This window comes from Astatotilapia calliptera, chromosome 18, assembly GCF_964374335.1.
Source record: "Astatotilapia calliptera chromosome 18, fAstCal68.1, whole genome shotgun sequence".
Taxonomy (NCBI): Eukaryota; Metazoa; Chordata; class Actinopteri; order Cichliformes; family Cichlidae; genus Astatotilapia; species Astatotilapia calliptera.
Genome location: NC_137439.1, coordinates 20,161,360 through 20,186,402, shown reverse-complemented (window position 1 = coordinate 20,186,402; position 25,043 = coordinate 20,161,360). Strand labels below are relative to the sequence as shown.

Genomic DNA, 25,043 nt, shown 5'->3' with positions numbered 1-25,043 from the left:
CTCATTCCCGAGGAGGAGCTCCCACCTATCGCCCTGCTTCAGACCGGCCGCTCACCGTCACCCCCTCGCGAGGACTTCACGTCTCCGGCCGCTTGTCTGGCGAGGATGTGGGCAGAGGAGGAAGACTCGATCCCAACAGTTAACGCTGCCGCGCTCGCGGCCGCTCCGAGGAGGAAGCGGCGTCGGCGTCGCTCTACACGGCACTCAGAGGTTAGTGATAACGTTCTGTTGCCACTGAAACGCCCTGGATGTAGTGAGGGCGAGGGCCTTGGAAAGACAATTAAGGTCTCGGAGATGGAGACACAATTTACCTGTACTGTTAACTCTGTCACCCCCCCATGCACCTCATCACGGTCTGTTTTCTCGGGGGCCAGTGAAGAAGCTGCCTTTTCCATGCCTCTGACTGCTAATGTTGAAGGTGTTAATCCTGTGCCCACATTGTGTTTTGACAACAAAGCTAAACTTTCTGGTGTTGGGCACGCTATTCTTGGGGAAGACACACTGCCATCACCGAACTGTGAAACCGACACTGCCAAACCGACCATAGACTCTTCAGTCCTGAGAATTAAACCAAGTGATGTACTGTTAAACCCTGGTATTACGTATGAGCAGGATGAGGGGGACATTAGCGAAAAAGGATGTACTAATGATTCTGCACACCCAGAACCTCCATCTTCCACTGAGAGGTCTTCTTTTAAGACCGCTAGGGCATTTGGGGCCTTATTTAAGACCGTGTCTCAGCCCCTGCTGTCTGTTAACCGCAAATCAAGTGAGAAAGCTTCTGATCTGACCAGTAGTAAGACTGTATTGCCCTTGGCTAGCACCCCCATTTCCGAGTCAGTTTACTTTGTTCCCGAGTCAAATAACAAATGTTCTGTTTATATAACTAGACCAGCGAAAGAAGAAATGTCCAGTGTTGATCATGAAAATGTCTGTTATGATCCTGTGCTGATCGGTCCCCATGTTCCTCACTCTGCTGATGGTTTGACCAGAGTGAGTGCTTTGGAGCCCGACATCAGCGACTGCTTTTCTACACCAGTCCATCGGGCCGGGACGATTATTATGGGTCTGCCAGGTTTCCCTATGTCTGTGAATGACATTGCAATTTCCGTTAATACAACACTGAAGGACTGTTTAAGTTATGCTCCCGCATTATCCAATGACAAGGCTGAATTTCATGTTTCAAAGGCTGTCGGGGGGGAGCGCCATGCTAGCCATTACAACCCAGCTAGCCCTTTAACTGCACCCCTGGGCCAGGACCTTTGGACAGCAGTTAATGAACTGGCTGATCTAAAGACAATTCAGCCGGATGGCTCAGAGCCAGTCCACTATGTTTTCTGTGCAAAGCCAGGTCCATGTGCATTCCACTCACTAGCCTTCCACAGCCGATTAGTGTGTGTGGCTGAACCCCCCCTTAACTCAGTCTCGCCTACGGGGGGCTTAGACTCCAATAAGCGTAGTTATTTCCTATGTGACTGCCAAATTATTATGTTAAAATCATCCGCACATAGTCCTGGTTGTTTTATGTGGGTTCATGAATCATGTCTTGGCCTTAAGAATCATGCTTCCTGGGACAGTATAACTATCACTTGTGTCACTGAGCCAACTTATTTCAGGTCTGAAATGTTGTTTGAATCATGCTCCAAGACAGAAGATGTGTTTAGCTCCCCAAGAAGGGCAACTAAGGACAATTTGGACTATGTTAAGGGCTTAGAGACTTTAAGGTCTTTGTCTGTTGTTGCTCCTCTGCTTGCACCTGACAAAGTCAATATCTGGAACTTTGTGCTCACTCCCAGGGTGGCTGTGGCGTTGCCTGACCTCTCACCTGCGTCTGATCTCCAGGTAGAGGCAGGGGTCACCCAGCCAGCACCTGAGCTAGTTCTCACCACTGGGGTCAGGGCAGCCGTAGGTCAGCCATATCCTGCACCTGCATCTGCACCTCAGGTGGGAATGGCTGCCGTCCGGTTTGTTCCTACACCCAGGTTGGTTCCCAAGGTTATGCCAGTCAGTGCACAGCTGAGCTCCGCACCCAGCCTAGGCACTCGGGTGGGAGCGGTTGACGCTCTGCAGGCGCCTGCACCAACTGATGCTTCCATTATAGGCCCCAGGGTCTCATCACCGCCGCAATGGCCTCACGCCACGTCAGCTGGAGGGCCCGAGGAGCCCGTTCAGCCTCACGCCACGTCAGCTGGAGGGCCCGAGGAGCCCGTTCAGCCTCACGCCACGTCCGCTGGAGGGTCCGAGGGGCCCGTTCAGCCTCCTGTCTCCGCTGGAGGGCCCGAGGAGCCCGTTCAGCCTCACGCCACGTCCGCTGGAGGGTCCGAGGGGCCCGTTCAGCCTCCTGTCTCCGCTGGAGGGTCCGAGGGGCCCGTTCAGCCTCCTGTCTCCGCTGGAGGGCCCGAGGAGCCCATCCGGCCTCATGCCACCGCTGGAGGGCCCGAGCCGCCCGTCCAGCACCATGCCACGTCTGCTGGGGGTCCCGAGCCGCCCATCCAGCCACCTTCTGCTTCTGCTCCTCCTGGTCCAGCTCCAGCCTGTGCTTCGTCTGCTGCAGCTCCAGCCTGTGCTTCGTCTGCTGCAGCTCCAGCCTGTGCTTCGTCTGCTGCAGCTCCAGCCTGTGCTTCGTCTGCTGCAGCCTCAGAGTCTTCGTCCTCGTCTGGCCCAGCCTCAACTTTGGCTTCTGCTCCTCCTGGCCCAGCTTCTGCCTGTGCTTCGCCTGGTCCAGCTTCATCCTGTGCTTCGCCTGGTCCAGCTTCATCCGAGTCTTTATCCTCGCCTGGTCCAGCCTCAGCCTCTGCAGCGACGCCTGGTCCGGCCCCCGCATCGCCATCGTCTGGTCCTGCCTCGTCTGGTCCTGCCTCGACTGGTCCTGTGCCCACCAGGCCATGGCCAGCACGCCTGAGACTGGAGAGCCGCCGCTGCCTTCCGCGCGGTCGGCCCCCTGAACTGCTCCGTCGTCTCCTTCGCCGCCGCCGCTGCCTTCCGTGCGGCCGGCCTCCGGACCAGCTCTGTCACCTGTGCCACCCGCCTGGTCGGCCCCCCGACCGTGTGACCCGTGAACTCTTGTGCCTGTGGGCTCTGGGTCGGCCCCCTGAACCTTATTTGGACTATAGTCATGTGCTCCTGTGTTTTCTGTTTGTTTTTGTTTCCCGTTCTGGTCCCTCCGTCCTGGTCCCCCGCCTCCCGCCCTGGGTGGGTTGTTTTCTGTTTTTGTTTTGTTTCTCGGGTTTGGGCTGTCGGGAGCCAGCCCTTTAGGGGGGGGTGATGTCATGGTCCTGGGCCATGTGGGCCCAGTATTCTTAGTTTTCATGTATTTTTGTATTTTGTTCTTTATTTAGGCCATGCTTCCTGGGTTGATCTGTTACGTTGTTCCTTATGTGTTTTCCCTTCGTGACTCTTACCCCCTGTGTGCCCCTCTGTGTATTTATGAGCCCTCGTCTCTCTTTGTGTTTTATTCTATGTTTCCCCCAGCCCGTTATGTCTGCGTTCTCCCCGTGCTCTCTCTCCTCCTGTTTGAACCTCTGTGTACTTCCTGTTTTACTTTGCCCATCTCCCATCAGTGTTACGTTCACTCCTGCCGTGTCTTGTTATGATTATCAGTGTCACCTGTGTTCCCCGTGTGCATCCACTTCCCCTGATCATCCCTCATGTGTATTTAGTCTCTGTGTTTCATACAGTCTGTGTCGCGTCGTCTGTGTTCCCACCCTCCATGTTTCCATGCCCGGTCTGTTGTATTCATAGCCTTACCTTAGTTCATTCCCAGTTTAGGTTTCTGTTTAGTTATTGCTTTTGAGCTGCCCTTATTCTTGTTTGTTTCTCTTGCGTTACCAGCCACAATAAAAGGCTCGCTTTTGTTTAAAGTTTACTCCCGTGTCACTCGTGTCCGCACCTGAGTCCTCCACGCACTCTCCACACGGTCTGTCACAGCGGACCGTGACAGCCGAAGGCTGTCCAAATTCGTAGACTCCTCCGAATGTAGCCAACAAATGCGTCCTCCTTTTCCCCGAATTTTAAGGATGGGTCGGGTGTGTCCTTCGTGGCCTACCATATCCCAGAATTCATAGCGCGGCCCAGCCAAACTCCAGTTTCCAACAATGGCGGCCGCTACTAAGTTTTAAAATTACTCATACTAATCTTTCTGGGTCACAAAATAAACTTTTAACATTTTTTCAGGCGAGGAAGTAGCTGTGTAAACATCAAATATCTGCTCGGTTTATCAAGATATCGCATATTTGCAAAAGTGCTTCGACGTTTTCGGAGGTGTCTGCTACCCACCAGCTCGATAGCTAGCCGGGAGCTCGAGGGTTACTGATGCGGCCGAGAACGGCACAACTCCCGGCACATCATTTTCAGATCACCGCGGACTTTCGCTGCTCGGGTTAAACGTAATATATAAGTCACTTAGACAACCTAAAAATGTTATTGTTGGGCTTTTTTCAGTGTTTTGTTTGTTTGTGAGTAAATCGGTTTGGCTGAGATTAAAGTTATTAGATAAGATTAGATAAAATAAAACTTTATTAATCCCCTGGGTGGGTTCCTCCTTGGTTTTTACACAGCTGACTAAACGTCAAACAGAAAACTGATTAAACAGAAGTATGAGACAGTCGAGAATTTACGCCAGTGTCCTGTTATATTTTAGATAGCAAGGAGCAGACGGCTGAGTTTATTAAACTCCACCGAGACAGCGGTGACGCTAATCAGAAGGCTAGACCGTCCAATTTCACGGCCGTTTACTTCCGGCCTACCCGACCTTCTGAGGACCCGGCCCACGTAGACCGCGAAGGCCGGGTCCTCAGGAGGATGCAGCCCATGAATTTGGACACAACCATGGACCTTCAAAATAAAGCAGGAAACAACACAGACTGAACTAAAGACACAGACTCACACGCAGGGACTGCAACAGAGGAAACCGAGACGTAAACCATAAGACAGAACACAGACAAAGAAACCAAAGACTAGAAATGATAACTAATATAATAAACTCAAACATGGGTCAACGACCCAGGCGTCCTAACAAAAGCATCATAAAAAAATGTTTGTGGTTTGACAATTCTCTTGTTTTTGCTACACCTTGTGACAGAAATGTTACCTGTCAGTTCAATCAAGCGTACTAACAGAGAATCTCACGTACTGTAATGTCAGCTGCAACAAAATATGTCTGTCTTCACATAATCTCATAATGATTTCTCACCGTGTGCTTGAAACTCATATTTGCACTTGTTTTAAAAACATGAGGAAAAAATGCAAACCACAAGCCATGACTAATCCTGCTTACCAGACCCTATCCTAATTGAAAAATAACTGCGATGTTAAAGCCAAGATTTTCCACTGTCATGAACAAAACACAAAGTAAGGTTATTGCTGTTGTTGTTTTCAGGCATTGTTTTTGAATTGTCTCCATTATTAAGCTCAGGTTGAAGATGAGGAGTTTCCATGTCCAATTAGGCAGACTAGACTAGTACTTTTATATTTCTTACCTTCAGAAAGCTTTCATTTACATCTTTCATATTACATGTCAACGTACACACACAGGGCGAATGAGAATTGACATACACCCTGATGCATTTTTATCCCATGCAGGCTAACTCATTTGAGGACCAGAGGTGCGTGGGTTCTTCTAAAGACAGTTCAGAGTTTTTCTTTTTTCCCAAAGAAATAATACAGAACAGGAGCAAAGACATGCATCGCATTAAAGAAACCATAAAATGAAATTAATCCTGCTGGGAAAAGTTCTTTTACATCTGCTGTTAGTGTGGCGTATATTTCCCAGCATGGGAAAAATTCACAGTGTACAAAAATGCAAAATTTAAACGGTCACACCGTCAACTTTTATAGTGACATGCATGAAATAGTTTCTCTTTGTCCTATGAAGCTATGCAAATCTCATCACCTCCCGCACAGCATGCCCCCACAACAAAGCGTATGGATAGACTTTAAAGTTCCATTTGCAGACTTTTTTGTAACATTTATGCATCCAAAAGATGGAGGTCTTTCTTGTTTTGATATTAAATAGATTTGTGAATTAAAAATGAGAAGAAGTTGATTGTTACGTTTTAGTATTAAAGTCCGTTCAGATACTTTTGTCTGACTTTCTTTACAAAATCCTTGAAAGCAATTGCTAACAAACAGAAAATGACTCAGAAGAAGTTGCAATTTTTGTAATAAGTACAGAGGAAAGCAACGAAAACTGTTTCCATCGTTAGGAAGCAGTTATGCCATTTATGATGCACTGAATTTACCAAAATCAGTCACTTGTTAAGGGGTTTGTCAGCAGAAACACAACAGTAATGCTTCATGACATTTACAGCTAAATTTTTGGCAAGTGAATCTTTGCATGCATGCCCCTGATTGTGACATTTGTTGTGTTCCTACAAACACAATTTAAGAGAAGGAACATTTCATGCAGTGCTAAATGACCAAAGGTAAAAAGACCTGATAATAATGGTGTTACAGTATTGCCTACTGTAATACATGGTTCAGTGTGTAACCTCTAGTTGATTTCTCTGACTCGTCACAGTTTTCACAATAAATACTACGTTACCATGTATGTTGCTTATTATAACATATTTAAATTTAACATTACGTTTGAGCTTTTGTTATACTTTATTCTGCTCCATAAAATGTCCAATAGTTTGATAACAACAATGGTTATTTTAAAATAAACCCATTGTCTCTATATGAGGTCATACTTTTGGTTCAAAGATAATGCATAGTTTCAAATTCAAATTCAAATTCAAATTCAAATTCAAATTCAAATTTTTATTTGTCACGTACACAGTCATACACAGTACGATATGTAGTGAAATGCTTGGACAACTGCTCGTGACCTAAAGAAAACAAAAAAGGAAAAGGCTATGAATAAGAAAGGAAATAAATATGAAAAATTAAAAAGGGTAAATTTAACTAGGAAGGAATAAAATAGTTTTTATACTTATCGAGTCCAAACAATCTCAAATAGCTAAGAGAACTTTAAATAAATACATCGCAAACAAGATCTCCAGTCTCAGGAGGTTAAAATTAGAATGGCATTAGGGAAAATGTGTTTTTCTTCCATGCTAATGAGAAGCTAGATACCACTCGCATATCAATTTGGTACTACAGCCACAAGCTATACGGCTTAGTACAACAAATACTGCAGATGCAGGAGAAATACTCTAAATTTAGCGGAGGAAATACCAAATAAATGGATTATCTCCCAGAAAGAAAACAAATATGTATATGTTCTCTCTGGGATGTCTATGGCCATACGAGACACAAGAGGCAGTTTTTAAAAGAAGTATTTTTTGTCATTGGGGATATCAGATCAGACTCTTTTTTTTCTTCCATACAAATCTTATTCTCATGATTTTACTCTGCACTCTGACGAAATTAATTAAAAAAAACCCTGATTCATATCTACATATGCCTTTTTCTAATAACAAGGACCGAAGAGCTTTGTACGAGTTGAAAGGAATCTTTCAGCTTGATAAAAAGAAAGTCAAGACAACTTAATTAATCACTGTTGGCTTTACTCTGGAGGCATAGTGTAATTGAAAGTGTCCTAGATTCACAGTTGTCTGCTAATGCAAGTTTGAAAGAGGGCTAGAAAGCCCTGTTATAGAACCAAATCTAAGGCTCAGCAACACATACTGATGTTCCAAGGTTACGTCTTAACTTCTGGAAGAAAGGTAAATTCTCTGTAATGACTACGCCATTATTGAGCATATGGTGAGCCATTCATCTCTGTCCATTATCCAGGGAGGAGTTTGCCACTAACGGCACCAGAGATACCGCTGCTGAAGGACAGATGTTATCTTTCAGTAGCTATGCTGTCTTTAAGTGACAATAATACTATCATTGGTCTTTTTAGTTATTTGGAAAATATTGCTATTTATATATATGCTATTTAAAAAAACAAAACAAAAGAAAAAATCTGACCCATTCATCAACAGCAAACCCACAGTGAATTTTTATAGAGTTAAATACTTATATACTTATGACCTTATATATTTATATGGGAGACTGAATTTACATCATTATTTAAAGGAGACTATTTGTTATTTCTAAGTCATTATTCTTTCTCAAGAGTTGCCCAGAATTCCAGTTTTTGAGGAAACATTTTACATTCGTGATGACATACATGGTGCAACAAGTGCTGCTTAAATAGACAAACCTGCTCAGATTGAGCACCTAATTGTGCAGTTGTACCATGTTAACATATCTATAGATCTGTATAGATCTGTGGATCTTCAGGGAGGAGGTGGATGATGAAACCGAACGAGGGAGTGAATATTTGGTGTGGGATATTCAGTCTGATCCAAATCGAATTCTGGGGTCCTCGTGTGTGAATATGTAAAATAAAAAGTAGAAAGCAAAGGTGAAAACATGTGATCACAGGTCTCTGTGCCCCAAAGACATCTGACACCTTACTTATGTCAGCTTAAAGCTGTCATCCGTGACACACGGGGTCTTCAGTAACAGTTGCAGTGTTAACGGGTGATGTGTTTTCTGCCCTCGCTTGTATGGATGCACTTAGCTTTTGCATTTTATTCTGTGCTAACAGGAAACATCTTGAAACGCAGTACTTTTTCATTGCATGTTTTAAAGTGATGACAGTCTGAGGAGGCAGGTTTTTGAAGCTTGTGGTTTTTTCTGTCGGCTTGAAAGAGTTAGCGTTGCTATGTGTCTTCACAGTATGCTTAGCGGTGGCCCGTTTCACAGAAATAAATTGAAAAGGAAAATAACGTGAGAAATATTTCAGAGAGAAGAATATGTAAGTTTTAAATCACATCAAGACTTTGGGGTTTCTAATTGCCAGTCATCCAACCAACAGCAAAGTGATTATTATCACTCAAGAACTCATCCCCAAGACAATATTTTTTCCAGGAAACATCCCTGTCTTTCCTTTTCTTTTCATTTAATGTTACACAATCTGTATGCCACTGCTATATCCATGCCATTTTAAATATCCCCCCCCCCTTTAGTTCTTCTTGTATATTCTTGTGCACAATTTTGACACTTAAGTTGTTTTCTTCTTCTAACCTAAACCCACTCAGAGTTTTTCTTGGCTTCAGTTTTGCCCCTTTTGACCCAACCTCTACTCAGTTATTGTGTCTTAAATGCTACCATCTCTGCTATAGAGATTAAATTTAACTCCCGCTGCTGGCTCTCTGCTAGCGTAACTAAACTCACACAGGGAGGAAAAAATAAAGGAATGAGAGTGTTGAGACGAATGAGAACTATGAGTGATAAGAGCCACGAGGTAAACAGAAGTAAATGCAACTCATTATCTCCTTCTCTTGTCCCCCATTTTTGTTTTAATCACTTGAGCGGATGGGGGAGAGCAGACACTCCCCAACTAACTGCCCATTGGCCTACAGGCATTTAGAGGAGATTTTAACAGTTGTAGAGGGAGGGAGAGAGCGCTGGCAGTGCAGAGATCCTTGACTCGTTGGCCCTGGCCTGTCAGCAGGTGGTAGAGAGAGAGTTGCTGAGTGACACTCGGTCCGTCAGAGAAAAGTCAGAAAGAAGAAAGGTAGAAAGGAGAGAAAGTTAACAAAGCTCCCCCCAAGGGTAAGACATATTCATATTCTTTTCATTTTTAAGTGCCATTTCTAACTTAGATACGTTAACTATATGCTCCTTTTCTTTTTTGGAGGATTCAAATATTGCTTCACTCTTGCTTAGGATATTTTTATTTGTGCATTTCTTTTTGTCTGTTCTACCTTCCTTTAGCCTTTCCCTTATTTTTAGAACCCTGTTTACCTCTTTTTTACTCAGAAGGTTTGAGGGGCAATAATGAGACATGACAGCAAATGAGCTAAAGTGAGACCCAGAATTTATCAAGTGTCCCAGGACTGAAGCTGTTCTTGCGTTAGTCTGGGCTTGCTTTGCAGGACTTGGTTTAAGAGAAGGTTTTGTAAAACTTGGTAAGCGATACAGACTGATTTATGATGATATTTGACACGATCAACAACTTCCTGTGAGCATTTCATGCTTAATTTGCATAATCAAAGCATACTTAGTGTATTTCATTGAAATATGAAGAACATGCGTTCAGGTAAACATTTATAAATTAAAAAAAATAAATAGACAGATCGTCGTAACGTAGTATAAATGTGATCAGTGTGATTATTTTCCCATCAGAGTAACTGTGACAGCCTCAGTTTTTCTAACGGTGTATTAAAAATATTAATTTCATATCATGAATATGATTGTTGTCATGACAATCCCGTGCTGTTTGACAATGAAGCTGCCATCATAGATTTTCCTCTATGATAATAACAAAAATTATTAGTATTCAATTATGTGCTGAGGTGAGAAATGTTCTCGCAGGACTGTTGATCCAGTAGATTTACCTTTAATGCTACTGTACTGGCACCGCGAATTCACAGAAGCCCTCGCAAAATGAGCTACAGATGTGGGCCTTGAGCCATGCAAAATGATAGAGAGAGAGAGAGACCCACAACCCTGAGTGGGTGGCTTATAAAATGTGTTCACATTGCATAATGTTACTGCTTTCATGGAAACATCAGTCATTTTATTTACTCAAACCGCCTGAAAATGACCTTACTGCAAAGCTACTGAAAACACTTTTATTTTTAGAAAAGCTAATCTATGTCAGGTATTTAGCTGCTTTATTATTGCCTTTTCACTGGGTTCTTCTGTCAGCCCACTGAGGGGAATTAAGTCTCTGCGGTTCTGATGAAGCGAGGTCCTTATCGAGGTCTCCTTGTGGTCTATGTATCAGTAGGAGACAGACAGAATCGTGAAGATATGAGCTCTGCTCTCAGACGATAATTGCTTTCAGCTTTGTTTTATTCATTTTCGTTTCCATGTTCTGTCTGCGAGTTGCCGTGTGTGAAAGGAAGAGAAGAAGGGAGAGGAACGTCTAGAAGTTTGCAACCACATGAGGCACGACCTTACCTCTTCTCATCCTCCGGCTTGTCGGTTTGTTCCATAGAGATTAGTCAAAAGTTGAAATCCGGTGAAACAGTCAGCCTTTTGTCTGATATTTAATGGCTCTCTAGAGAGGATAGGGCAAATGTGCAAAGACTGACCGGGTCTTATTCTACTTCACATTTCTCTCTCGGAGTCTTTATTCCCGATACAAGCTTTCCTCTGCAGCTGTTTGTTTTTCTTTTTATGTGCAGTTGCCTTTTCTCCTCTTTCTCTGTATTCTTGTGGCCGATTGTTTAACACGGTGAGGTTTCAAAGGCTTTGACAGAGAAACACACAAATGCACAATCATCCCTTACAGCTTGTCAAGCAGCCTTTAGTGAAAAGTGTCTGCCAGTCCAGACAGTCTTGTCTCAGGTCGAATACATTTCTCTTGTTACCGTTGGAGGGCTCCTCCAGTGCTTCTGGAGGCCATAAATACCAAGTTTCATAAACAGGACACAGATGGGCAGAGTGAACAAATATTATATCAGCAAACACTACTAACACAGCGTTGCTTTCAAAGGAAAGTCATTGTCAGGAAGGACTGTGTTTACGAACACTCTGAATTAGGTTTGTGTTGGCTTGAAAGCCATAATGAAATGCCGAATGACCCATGTGGAAAGCCCATCGGTTTCCCTGCTTTATCCTGCAGTCTAGAGTCATTACTGGCAGTCAGCTGAATTATGTTTCCAAATCAACTGGACGCCAAAGCCAGAAAGCTCACTTTTACAATAATCGAAAATATATCATGGTTTATGTCATGGCAGATATTGAATTCTACACCTTTATTTAGATCCCATCTGTTTCATTCATTGATATTTAATCTTGCCTGTCAGTTTACTTTTAATCACCCCCTCTTCCACTTGTCCATTAGTGGAGTGAATGATTGGTACCTAATAAATCATAACGGCGTATTTGTTCTATACTGTCCTTCACATTTATACATTCATATGCCAATTATCCATCATCCATCTTCTATTTCTCTCACAGACTGTAAATTAAGATGGGATTAGTCACTCTGATGTCAACCAGCAGTACTGAAACATCTACATTAGTGTTTTGGCTTCCTCATTGTTGCCTTTTGGAGCCAAAAGTAACCATATTTGGATGACAGGGAGTTGTTATGTGACTTTAATAAGGTAGGTGAGTTAATAAAATACTTGAACTTCAAACAGCAAAACTGGAACCCACAGTCTGCACTACAAAGCGTACAAAAAATTTCCTTTGCTACAAAATGGACAGCAGTTCGGTAAGTTGAATTAGGAAGGTGAGGCCTCGCGGACAGTACCTTTCAATCAAAACACATCACTAGCTTTATGGAAAGTCCAACAGGATGAGTTGCAAAGAAAAAAAAGGTAAAATTAGCTATAGATAACATTTTGTAACAGGCTTTAAACCTGCCTGTGTTTCAGAGCTGAAAGTGCATCAATGTGCACGCTTACAAAGAAGGTCTGGAAAATGAAAAATATGAAAACACTGAACAAACTAATGTTTTCACTTATAATTACAGTACCATCTGGAAATTCCAGTCTTTTTAAAATAGACTAGCTCCTGATATTTTAGGTTTTTTGTGGTCCAACTGTTCAGATTTGCTCAAACCAGCATGAAAGTTGAATCAAAATAGCAATATTTTCATTTATGACACTGAGAATTTGATGTTAAACGGACTATACATGTTTTATGGTGCAATACTGTGAAACCCTAGATTACAAATGATATAACTTTCAAAACTTGACACAATTACTCTTCGCAGTGTGATTTGTTTTATTAGTGTGTGCTCAAATACGAGACTTACACAGAACTGCTTTAACTTTTTAAATACATAATTCAACTAGCCAGTCCTCAGACCTTTTTTGAAGCAGCTATCTCAAATTACAGATCGAAATTTAACATTACAATCAGAAAGACCTGTGAAAATTTCAGGGTTCTATCTTTAATACTTTTTGAGTGATTCATGTTCAAACATGACCTCAGATGTCAATGAAAAAAAAAGAAAAGAAAAGAAAAAGAAAGAAGGTGGGTAGATGAGACTTAGGACAAAAATAAATACAAATACTACAAAAACAGTGTAACATATGAAACTAAAATTTCACAGCAAGCAATATACTGCATGTGTCCAAACTTTGAGCAGTAACATTTTTTGTGCAAAATGGTCAAGCAGTGTTGGAACCAACACTTTTCAAAGAACTGCAGTTTTGTCACACTGTAGCACTGGCTCCGTTTTGTTTGTTTTTTTTAGCCCAACTGGTGTCCATCCATCCATCCATCCATCCATTCAAATGTAACTGCCCCACTTCCCTCTTTATCCCATTTCCTTTCTCCATTAATTCCTCCATCTGTCTGTCTTTCCAACATGAGGACAGTCTCAGCAGTCAGACACGACCCTGTGCTATGCTTGGAAAGTCACACTGCAATCTCCTCCAAGAGAAATAAGAAAAGGCCTTGAAAAAGGCAAGCATCAAATAAAACCTTGACAGGGAGCTATAAACATGCTTGTTAAGCATCTCTGTGAGCCCGTGCTCAGTGCTATTACACACCATACTATACCATCTGTAATGTGGCTAACTGCTAGTGTCAGTGATTCCAACACACAACTCTCCATCACTTCTTCTCTTACCTATTCACTCTCCCTCACCCACTGATCCATCTGATTCTCGATCCTGTTTTCCGCTCTCCATACCCCTCACTTTATTTCCATTTTCCTGTCTTAAGGCCTTAATCTCAGTTTTACAAGCCTAAGATTTGGCCATTGACAAAAGACCTTCTAAGGTCTAGTTTTTCACCACAGCATAGGGTAAAAGACACAGCATGTCTGTGATGTCATAGCTTGGATTGTTTGCACAGGCACCGGTCTCTGACCTCAAGCCTTTGACCAGCAGTAGTTAAATACACAGCTAAAATAACCAAGCTGGATATACTGAGTTTGAACTGGTCATGATAATTACACGTGCATTTGCCTCCCTAAAAAAAGCACTGGGAATTCTGAATCACAAACCTACTTGAGTTGTGTGCATTCATTTGAGCTAGAACTCATATTCCAGCACTTAACTCAAAATAAAATGTGTTGACTCGATGAAGAGAAGCTTTCCACTTTAGAGTTTGAAAATATGTCACGTATAACAGCATGTAACTCAACTGTAACTCAAAATGTCAGATATTGTCATATTCTCAGTTTCCTAGGATCCCTGCTTAGATTATATGTTAATCTGATAATGGTGTCATCGTGGTATTGGCAGGTTTTTAGTTCTGCTTGTTGACAACTTAATATTCTGGCCAATGCTCTCTCTCAATGTCTAATGGGATTTTAAGTATTAGTTTCTCTGTCTGCACATTATTTTTTAACTTTTCCAGCTGTTTTAGTCTTTGATGCTCAAAGAGAAAATGTTTTGATAGATTTCCAAGTCATTCATTGTTTCCACTTCAAAATTTCACATTTTGAGCAAACACAGGAATAAATCTCAAAATAAGAGAGCTGTTTTTGCCCAGTTCTTAGAGTTTATAATTTATAGTAAAGTTGAGCTAAAACACTGAAATAAAACTGAATAATAGTTATTTTTGTATATCGTGACATGCCGGAAAAGCCTGAGAAATATTTGCTGGTTTTATTTGTGCAGTAGTATATTTGGTCCTGTATTGGACCCAGTGGAGCCACTCAGTTTACATGAATAGTATAGGCCTGTGAGACTGAAGCCATGTATACACTCTGAAAGCTGCTGTTTCAGCTCCTCCCCCTTTAAGCAAACCTGATTGGCTGCCCCTCATAAGCAGAGGGTGGGGTTGCTGTGCTCACAACCAGAGCTGTATGTCTGACCATAGTAAGGAAATTTTGGTTCATATGGATTATTTGCACATACGCTGACCTCAGTAATTAAAACTTTATTTTGCATTTATCAAGCATGACACCGTTTCTCCTTCTTTCTTCTTCACTTGATTAGAGGTTTTGTGTTTCCATAGACCACATGAGCTCAGCACAGTTAGCTCATGTGTTCCTTCAAGCCACCTTTTAAACTTTTGTACCATAAGGTTTAATTCAAACCAAAGTCCGGCAAAAGGGCTATTGAAGCTTAAGCAGGATTTCTATTTTGAAAGCATGTAATTTAGCTTCCCGGGGAAGCCGCTGCAAGGTTTTAAGTTCACATGACATCACTGTCATTAGACACAATGACATCATCACCGAGGACAAGCTTCTGCATTCGCTGAAGCTTTGAAATGCCTGACTGAGCACAATTTATGGTTTGCGATCTCTGCCAAAGTGATGACTATTCACTTTCTACTGCCACACTGTTGAATGAGAGCTCCATTACGACACACACATGGTGACACAATGGTTCAGGTTTCTTGTGATTAAATATACAGTAGTCTGCCCCAGTGAATCTAATGTAACTTATGTATTTCTGTCCTCAGCTCTGTATAAGACACTGTTGAAGGTACAAATCTGTGCCTTTGTCAGCCACGAGACACAGGTTCAGTCAGGCGCAACAACAGACGCCTACAGTTTCAGGGGTTTGTTACACACAGTTATTGCCAAAGATACAGTCTGTACAAAATGTATAGTCCAGCACTAAAAAACAGATGGGATATTTCATCTCCATATGCTTTTGCTCATGCCAATGTGAGAGTCCTCGAAGTAAATTTGATGTACCTCACACTGAGCTGTGAGGTGTTTAACGTTATTGTCTTTGATTTCAAACACAGACTAGCAGGCAACTGTCTGGAGGGCCCAAGACTCCTAGGCCCCCAGTATGAGATATAATTTCTGTTTGACTAACCACACACGCACGAATTCTGCTTTAAAAACTGGTTTTAAGAGATTTGGTGTTTAAGTTGGATTTTTCTCTTATGTTCTAAAATAATGTTCTGTTCAAAAAAGTACATCCTTTTTCAATTACAAGGTTTTACATGTCAGTTCATTATAAAATCAAGCCAAAATACAGAAGCAGCATATGAAAAATTAAGTCCACACTTTCTGCTTAACAATATGAACTCAGAACACAATCCGTCCATCTATAAGCTGTTGAATCATGGGGTATGCTTAATTTTTCACTTATAGCTCATGCATTTTGGCTTAAATAAATAACTACAACAAAAACAACAACACAGCTTGATTTTAAAACCTACTCAGAATGAGCTTATTTTTTTTATGTGCTGATATGTAAAACTACAATTCCCTTTTCTGTGACTGTATGAACAAGACAAAGCTGATACCATTGGAGTTTCGTTTTTTTTATAATAATGGATTGGATTTATATAGCGCTTTTCAAGGCACCCAAAGCACTTTACGATACCACTATTCATTCACTCTCACACACTGGTAGAGGCAAGCTACAGTTGTAGCCACAGACTGGGGCAGACTGACAGAAGCGAGGCTGCCATATCGCGCCATTGGCCCCTCTGGCCAACACCAGTAGGCAAGTAGGTAGTAGTGTCTTGCCCAAGGACACAACGACCAGGACAGAGAGCCCAGGGATCGAACCGGCGACCTTCCGGTTACAGATGCGATTCCCAACCCCCTGAGCCACGGTCGCCCGTATGCTTGAAGATATGTAAGATGCAGCACTGTTGTTAAAGGGAAGATGATTATGAGGTAGTTAGTATTTTTTTCCAAGCTTAGCTAGTAAGTTCTACCACATTTTGTACTCTTTTCATAAGAAGACTTTTTTGTACACGTATAATTCAGAAGGGAGTACCCCCACACACATGAAGCAAAACTGTCTGCCATGTTTCCATGGGCTTCCTCACACTCCTGGGATCTTCAGACCATAGAACACACACGTCGAGTCCATATCCAGTCATTGTTAGACTATGTGCAACCTCTGCTAACAGAGTCCATGTCAGTTCTTTAAGACACTTCATGACATTTTCCAAATCTTGCCGGGCCAAAGGCAACAAATTCTAATGGTAAAAAGATATATTCAGAGGGAGTTTTGAAACTGAAGATCTAGTAACAATTTTACAGCTGGTCCTTATCCAGTGATTGTGTATAGGGAAAATGGTTATGGGGTAACTGTGTGTCACAAGATGAACGAAGTAGGTGGAGTAACAAAGTATGACAGCTTAACCAAACTTGCCAGCAACAAACTCTCAGACTGAAAGTGAACAAGTTCCCGAATGTTGATTTTATTTTTGCATGTCAGAGCTGTTTTATATGTTGAAACATAAAAAATAAGTGACCTCAGTTGCACAAATACACTGTTAGAAAAAACAAATCCTAAAAAAACGGTAATATTCCGGCTGCTGGGCGCCAAAATACTACCGTAAAATAACAGAAAATAACTTTCTCATGAAAATACAGTTATTTTCAGTAATGAAAATACAGTTTGTTGTGTGTGCTAATTTTACATGGGATTCTGCCTTTTCCAAGTGCTGGTCAATGAATGTGGCAATATGAATCATAATACGTAAATGTACAGAAATATACAGTTAACAGTTGGTTTAAATAATAATGGATTGCCCTGGGACAGACTGACAGAGGCAAGGCTGCCATATCGCACCATCGGCCATCACCAGTAGGTGAAGAGTCTTGACCACGGACACAATACCAAGAGTGTCGAAGGTGGGGCTCGAACCGGCAACCTTCTGATCACAAGGCGAACTGCCAACTCTTGAGCCACGATGGCCCTAAATGGCAATGATAATAATACTTATGTGATGTAACACAAGCTTATAGGAATCATGTTATATACTTTTCCATAGCATTACATTTGAATTCAACAGTTCAATCTTTCAAATAACGGACAGATATTTGTGAGATCATGATTTGTGAATGTATTTTAACAATCTAAATATGCATATGTACAGACAGATACATTTAATAATCATGACAATTATGTTTTATTACATTACAGTGATTTAACATTGATTTACATTTGAAATGTCTATCACAGTCTATTTACGTAACTTTAGAAGAACAGAACAAAACTGTAAAATGCACAGTAAAATACTTTTATATTAGGATTTTTTCCTACAGTGCTGCCATACCCGCGACCTTGTGGTTGTTAGTTCACATTCATTGGCCGATGCTTAGCGTCATGTTATTATGTGTCCCAACATCCAATGGCATGTCACATTGTTTTCATGGCCACACCCCAGGTGCAGAGGCCTATTTCTGTTCAGGAATGTGGTGAATACTTTGAGATTTATATTAATTGCAATTCCTACCTCTACATTTATTATTTAAAATATATAATTAGCACAGCATGGCCGTGCAATGTTTTATATGTTTTTTTTTAGTTTTTATTCCTATTAATTATATTTTCACTTGTTACCTCTGAATTATTGAATCAGATCTAGATGACATGAAATTTTTAGCAAAATTATAATTCAAATACTCATTTAATTATTGATTATTCTCATTAATTTTCAATCATTTTATATATTTTTCCATAGTATTACATTTAATAATAATAATGGATTGGATTTATATAGCGCTTTTCAAGGCACCCAAAGCGCTTTACATTTGAATTTAACAGATCATTCTCTCACATAACAGACAAATATTTGTGAAATTATGATACATTTCTGAATGTATTTTTACAATCTAAATATGCATGTGTACTAAAAAATATATTTAAAAAACAAGTAAATTGTGTTGTACTATATTTACAGTGATGTTATGTTATTTTACCTTTGACATGTAAAATCACAGTCTACTTATGTAAATTTAATGATATTCTAGAAAGACAGTACAAAACTGTAAAATATACAGTAAGATACTTTGACATTACTATTTTTTGGAACAGTGTACCACTAGCAATGACCGCTAGACCCCTGTGGAGGGCCCTGTGCCTGCTGGCCCTACTCTGCACATGGTCACGCACAAGTTCTGCTGACACCCAGCCAGACCCCTCAGCTGCAGAGCAGGAAGTCACCTTGAGCCACATCTATAAAATTGACATCCCGGGGAGCACCAGCTGCAACCTACAACACATATCAACACAGGATGAAACAGGTCATAAGAAAGATATAACTGAGAGATTAAGAGTGAAGAGCAACAGATAGGTGTAGCAGCATGAACTTAACAAAGATATCCATTTTGCAGGTCTGCAGATGGAGACCACAAAAAATGGAAACAATGACATTATCTTCAGACACAACATCAAGCTGCAGTCACCCAGATGTGACTGCGAGGAGTCGGAAAGCTTTAAGTCTTTGCTTTACAGAGTCAATGGACTCGAAGAAGAAGTCAACTACCTTAAGACCCAGTGTGCACAGGGATGCTGTGGTGCTGCAGGTAGGCCATGACATGACATGATAGACTAGGCTGCTGGGGACTTTCCATGATGAACTGAACGTTTCTTCTTCACTCACTTCTTTTCACTCCCGCTGTGTTGGCGTATCTCTTTATCAAGGCGTGGACAAAAGCTGTAGTGGCCATGGTACCTACCAACACGACACCTGCAGCTGCCTCTGTAACGTAGGATGGGAAGGCCCCGACTGTTCTGAATCCTCCTGCCCAGATGAGTGCAACGACAATGGCAGATGCGTAGATGGCCGGTGCGTCTGCCATGAGGGCTACACCGGAGAAGACTGCAGTGAGCTGACATGTCCAGACAACTGCAATGACAATGGCCAATGCGTGGATGGCCAGTGCGTGTGCTATGAGGGCTACACCGGAGAAGACTGCAGCGAACTGACCTGTCCAAACAACTGCAATGACAAGGGCCAGTGTGTAGACGGGAAATGTGTGTGCTTCTCACACTTCACTGGTGAGGATTGCAGCAACCAGAAGTGTCCCAATGACTGCACAGATAATGGCCAGTGTGTGAACGGCAAGTGCATCTGTGATGACGGCTTTTACGGGGAGGACTGTTCGTTAGGTAAGCTTAACATGATTTCTGTTGATGCTTTGCAAACTTTAACACAAGGGCGTCAAACTTAAGGCCCGGTGGCCCGAATCGGCCTGGCAGCGACTCCAATCTGGCCCAGTGGACGGCTTGAAAATGTGAAGAAGGACATAGGAAGACATTTACTGAAATTTAATAAAAACCTTTTCAGTAATCTGACACATTTATCATATAGCTTCACTCATCCAGCCTACTAAAGATCAAAGTAACTAAAAGACATAGCTTGGGGAGTTTTGCAGAAAAATCACAGTTAAAAAAAAAGAAGAAGTGAACTTTGTGTGCATCGAGGTGTGGATATTAACTTTATGTGACCCAAACTTGCATTTTTCACTTGAGACTGAAAAGTCACATTTCTACAGTCACCTCTATGGCACTAACATTAACCTGAGAATTTTAAGTGCTATGTCACGAAGCTCGGATGCTACAAGCAGCTCAGGGACCGTTAAAAAATATAACACTTGGCCCTAATGACCTGTTCACCTTCATATAAATTTCCATATGCATCCTTTTAGTAGCATTTTCATGCCCAGACTGAATGATTCTCAAGAGCCAAAGCAGTGCAGTCTGGGCTTTAATCATCTATCTCCTACCATCTGTGTGATTCATGTACAAGTGTCCAGGGTCATACATCAACTGAATGGCAATTACCTTACAAGTAATATCAAGTCATATTCATATAGGTGCAGCTACAGGGCAGAAAAAGCTTTTCAACCAGCCTGTTTTAGTATTTGCTGTTACATCTTGCCATCAGCCGCTTAAGATCCCTGCTCAACAGCTGCACCTTGCTCTGCTAAAAAAAACCGAAAGAAGATATTTTTACTAAAATTAAACTAGTCATTGGAGCCCAGCTGTTATCTTCACAGCTTTCTTCACAGCCCCTATAGCCTCCTCCACTGGCTCTGTACTTTTTGGTACAGTAATGACCTGCAGCAGAGTCCCTGATGGTGCTTGAACTTTAAGAGCTGCCTCAAAAGCCAGTAAACCCCTACAGTTAACTATTAGCCAGCTCAGTGATGCTGAAGAGTTTCTGACCAAACCTACTATGGAATTCAAAACATATCTCCCGACAGTTATTTCAGAGATATCAGCCGACGGGGCGCTTTCAGTGGGCTGACCTGATGACCACTGCATTTTTGGCCTCCAGACAACCTATAACATCAGGTCACATAATACCACAGAAATATAAGAATACCCATCAGTCTTTCAGGGCTTCATCTGGCTTTTACCCTGCAGAAGAATCTCACCTTTCCTGATAAATGCACTGCTCGCCAAATCACTGTTACTGTGCTGCCCGAGGAGCAGAGTACAAAATTGCATTTTACAGCAATTTAAGGCCAGGAAAGCAGAAACGTGAGCAGCAGCTGCCAGGCATGAGCACTGAATTCCCACTGTGACAGTCAATTCTGCAGAGATATTGAACATTTGGCTGCAAGTGAATGGCACTTTTATTTTTTCATAGCATTGATCTCTTACATTTGAAATAGTATTCTATTTATATGCTAACATCTGTCTATGGTTGTCTTGGCATGTTTTTCCTCTGTATTTAATCAAGAGCACAAAGCATGTGTTTTAAAGCCCTTTTTTTTAAAAGTCAACTGGATCCATCAAATGCAGCTCCGTGAACCATAAATGTTTCAGACTTCACAGTAGCAGGTCAGAAATGTCAAACCGTAGATGACGATTCCATTTCTTCAAGCTGTGTTTCATACCACAGAGGTAGAGAACAGATCTGTAGCTTCGTGTTTAGGTGCTGTTGAATGGAGTCCAACATCAACAGTGCCACCGTGTCAGAAGAAAAGTCAGGCAAGAAGGGAAAGTGGGAGGTAAGAAAAAAAAAACCCTGTGTTGATTATAGGTGTTAGCGGTAATAAGAAGGCTGAGAGGAAGAGCACAAAAGCAAAACAGTTGGCGCTTTCTTTGTTTTATGTGGCTATTTGCCATTTCAACACCTGGCTGATGGATGCCAATCTGTTTTTTGGACGCTGATGGGAACAATACTCTTGAAGTATGGGTTTAGATACAGTTTCTGTCCTTTCCAGTGAGGCACACTTTAATGTTTTCTTTTGTGTTCTTAACCATCAAAGGCAGAAGCCTCATGGCTTAGAAATCAGCAGCCCTTGCACAGTAGGAATAGTTTTCTTAGCCTCAGTTTATGTCAATCCAGAAGATTTAGTAAAAATGCAACCAAATTTAATGAAGTAATCTGAATATAATACAGGTGAGATTATTAAAGCTTTCTCAACATAATGCAGATGGTCTGTATTTAGCTTATTATCCTTTATTTTTTCGCGGCCTCTAAAATGTTTCCTTTTATTATAAAGCACATTTAGAAAAGTTGACTTTAAACCATATTTAGCCATTTTTTCCTTACCAGTTCTCTTTTAATGAGCTGGATCAGGATTTCCTCTAAAATATCAAGCTACAGACAGGAAAGATGATAGCACATAAAAAATCAAATTTCTCAAAGAAGTCCAGACGTGTCGTTTCAGTAAAATTTTCTTCCTCTGATAGCATTTTGCTGATTTTCGAGCCGAAAAGGCAGAAAATCACCATTATTTTCTGCTTTTCCAATCTTATTATGCAAATGTATTCACACCAGCTGTTCTGAAATAATATTTAAGGGCAAAGATGGTTGATAGTCATGCCTGGATTAGCAACAGGAGAATTTTAACTGTTCTTTGATGGAAAAAGACTGCTGCATTTGAAGAAAAACATCGAGCTTCCTGACTTTACCTTGTGGAACAGCATCTAAATCTTATGTGAATTCCTTGCTTGCCAAAGCTATAGTGGACCACATAACCACTCATTTCACATTTCTCATTTTCCCTTGTAATAAGCTTTTACTTGCACGCCATGTTTTGCTTTTTCTTTTTCTTTTTAAAAAAATCTATACAGTCTGCCATTTTATTTCCCTCTATCATACCCACAAAAGCTCACCTTGCCTTTAAAAAGCCTCACTCCCCAACACGGCTGACATGTCGTCTTCTGTGTTTTGGCTGCGGTTTTGGTTTGTTTTTACTCTTAGCTCCCCCACCATGTTTTTCCAGAATGGCCAGAGAAGCACTTTAAAGGAGTCTTTCTTTCCATTTAGAGTAAAAAAACAAAACAAAACACCTATTTTGCCGTGTTCATGATTTGTTGGTTCTTTGACAATCAACTGAAAAAAAAAAGATTTAAGCCTTTTGGTAGATTGAATAAGTGTAGGTGTTATGCAGCACAGTGAAGGTGTTTGTGGGGACTGATAATAGGCTTTATTAGCAAATTCAACATAATGCAAGGCACAAAGAACTGAAATCCAAAGACGAATGTGAGAAACACAAGACAACCAGGAAACACAGGTTGTTAAAATAGATGTCCTGACAGAGCTCACGGCAGGGAAAGCAAAGACAGGAAGTAAAAGCACAAAAAACACACAGGGAAAAACAAAATAAATCAACATTTGGAAACCACAGAGCTGTACTACAGTACAAGGCAAGACTAATAAGATAGCAATTTATGTCAAACTTAAAGTTTTAAAACTTTAAGAAAACCCAGTTTCACAGAGAAAGTTGATAAAAGATCACAATGATATGTGTTATCTCTGTCTAGGGCTTGGGGTTTTGTTGACCCAGCTAACTCGAAGAAAACCTATCTATGTTTAATTTCCTTCATAGTACACCCCCCTCAGGGCCTTGTAGTACGAAGTGAGTTTAGCATATCCAGGTTATGCTTTCATTATCTGTATTCACTTATCCTAACAGTCAGGTGGTGAAGCCCTTGTAGGCTGGGGTCGATTATCCTGACCCTAGCGGTCAAGCTATCAAGCTGTTTATCAACCAGGAGTTTATCAATCTAGTTGGCAAATTCATATGAACGTTGTTGTGTTGGCAGCATCTGTCAAATCAAAAAAATATAGCTAAGTGTACGGCAGCAGAGCAACTGCAAAGGAAGCTGAAACCATATTATAGGAACAATATGAAAAGGGCTTAAAGCAGCACAGCTGCTGTAGACAATGCAGTGTTCAGTAATTTAATATTAAACATGTCGTATGAATGTGTGTGTGGTTTGGTTGGTGAGAAGAAAAAAACTTTAAACCCTGCCACTATCCAAGCTCTGAGGTCTGGGGGATCTTTTACAGGACAGGCAGTGATTTAACACCAGTTAACCCAAGGTTAACCCTGAAGTTACATGGATAAGATGAAATCCTGCTTCATAGTGCAGGCCTTAGGAGGACAACAACAGCTACAAATAGACAAGACAGAGGAAGAGAAGACAGGGAAGCGAGCAAAAAAGAAAAATTAAAATGCAAGCCTGAACAACAAAATCAGAAAAAGAACTTGTGGACATGATAGCGGACTTGTTGATAAAAATAACTGTTAAATTCTGTTAATTCCTGACTTCTGTGTATGTCTCTTTGTTCTCTCAGTCTTGGCACCTCAGGGTCTGCAGGTGGTCCAAGTGACTGACGTCTCTCTCCTGGTTGAGTGGGAGTCCGTTCAAGGGGCCGAGTATTATGTGTTGACATATTATCCGAAAAATGACGAGGGTGCGCAGGAGCAGGTAGGTTTTTCTACTTTGATCATTTCTGTGTCAAATACAGGTTGTAGCAAAAAAAAAAGTATATTACCTATTTCATCTTACAAACTTATTCTCATCAACTGCATATTAGATTTCGGTCGCCAACACAGAGAACTCCTACCTCATCACAGGACTGACTCCTGGGGTTACCTACATTGTCCAAGTACATGCGGTGGTTAAGGGCATCCAAAGTGAAGCTGACGAGATTGAAGCCACCACAGGTGAGCACAGATGGCTCTGATCAGGACAGAAAAAACAAATACAGAGCTTTAAAATTAGTATTTTTCAGACTAACAGACATTAGTGCTGTAGCAGAACTGGGCGGTGTGCAGCATGTTTCCTTTAAATGAGCTGCTGGTTTAAAGTGAAAGCAGATGTTACCTATTAAAGACTACCGTGGCTTTGAGGGCAGGTGTGGCCTGCAGGTCTTAGGGATTAAGTTAGATTTTCTCGGGATAAAATAGTTGCATTTGAAGTCAAACGTAATTGTGTATGTGATTTGGCATTAAAAGACCATAAATGCTATTCTGGTAGAGTCCAGGAATGAAAATATGGACCTGGCATGGATTGATAACCTGCCTCACTTTCTCTGTTACTTTTGTAGAATGAGCACGATTGTTCCTGTATTCGTCTTTGTCTTTCACAGAAATTCTATGGTAAAAAAGCAATGAACAGACTGAAGACTTTAATTACTAAGTGTTTCATTAAAGGCTGGCTTGTTAG

General features: G+C 41.4%; 1 protein-coding gene across 5 annotated transcripts in view; it reads left to right on the top strand.

The window, feature by feature from the left end:
- Positions 1-9,401: 9,401 nt before the first annotated feature.
- Positions 9,402-25,043, top strand: part of tnn (tenascin N) — a 46,720-nt gene continuing 31,078 nt past the window's right edge. For all 5 annotated transcript variants that reach the window (XM_026150243.2, XM_026150242.2, XM_026150241.2 and 2 more), the window contains exons 1-6: positions 9,402-9,552; positions 18,660-18,868; positions 18,959-19,150; positions 19,269-19,736; positions 24,169-24,302; positions 24,412-24,541. In XM_026150243.2, the coding sequence (XP_026006028.2) occupies positions 18,673-18,868; positions 18,959-19,150; positions 19,269-19,736; positions 24,169-24,302; positions 24,412-24,541 (1,120 nt within the window). In that variant the 5' untranslated portion in view covers positions 9,402-9,552; positions 18,660-18,672. The remainder of the gene's footprint in view (positions 9,553-18,659; positions 18,869-18,958; positions 19,151-19,268; positions 19,737-24,168; positions 24,303-24,411; positions 24,542-25,043) is intronic.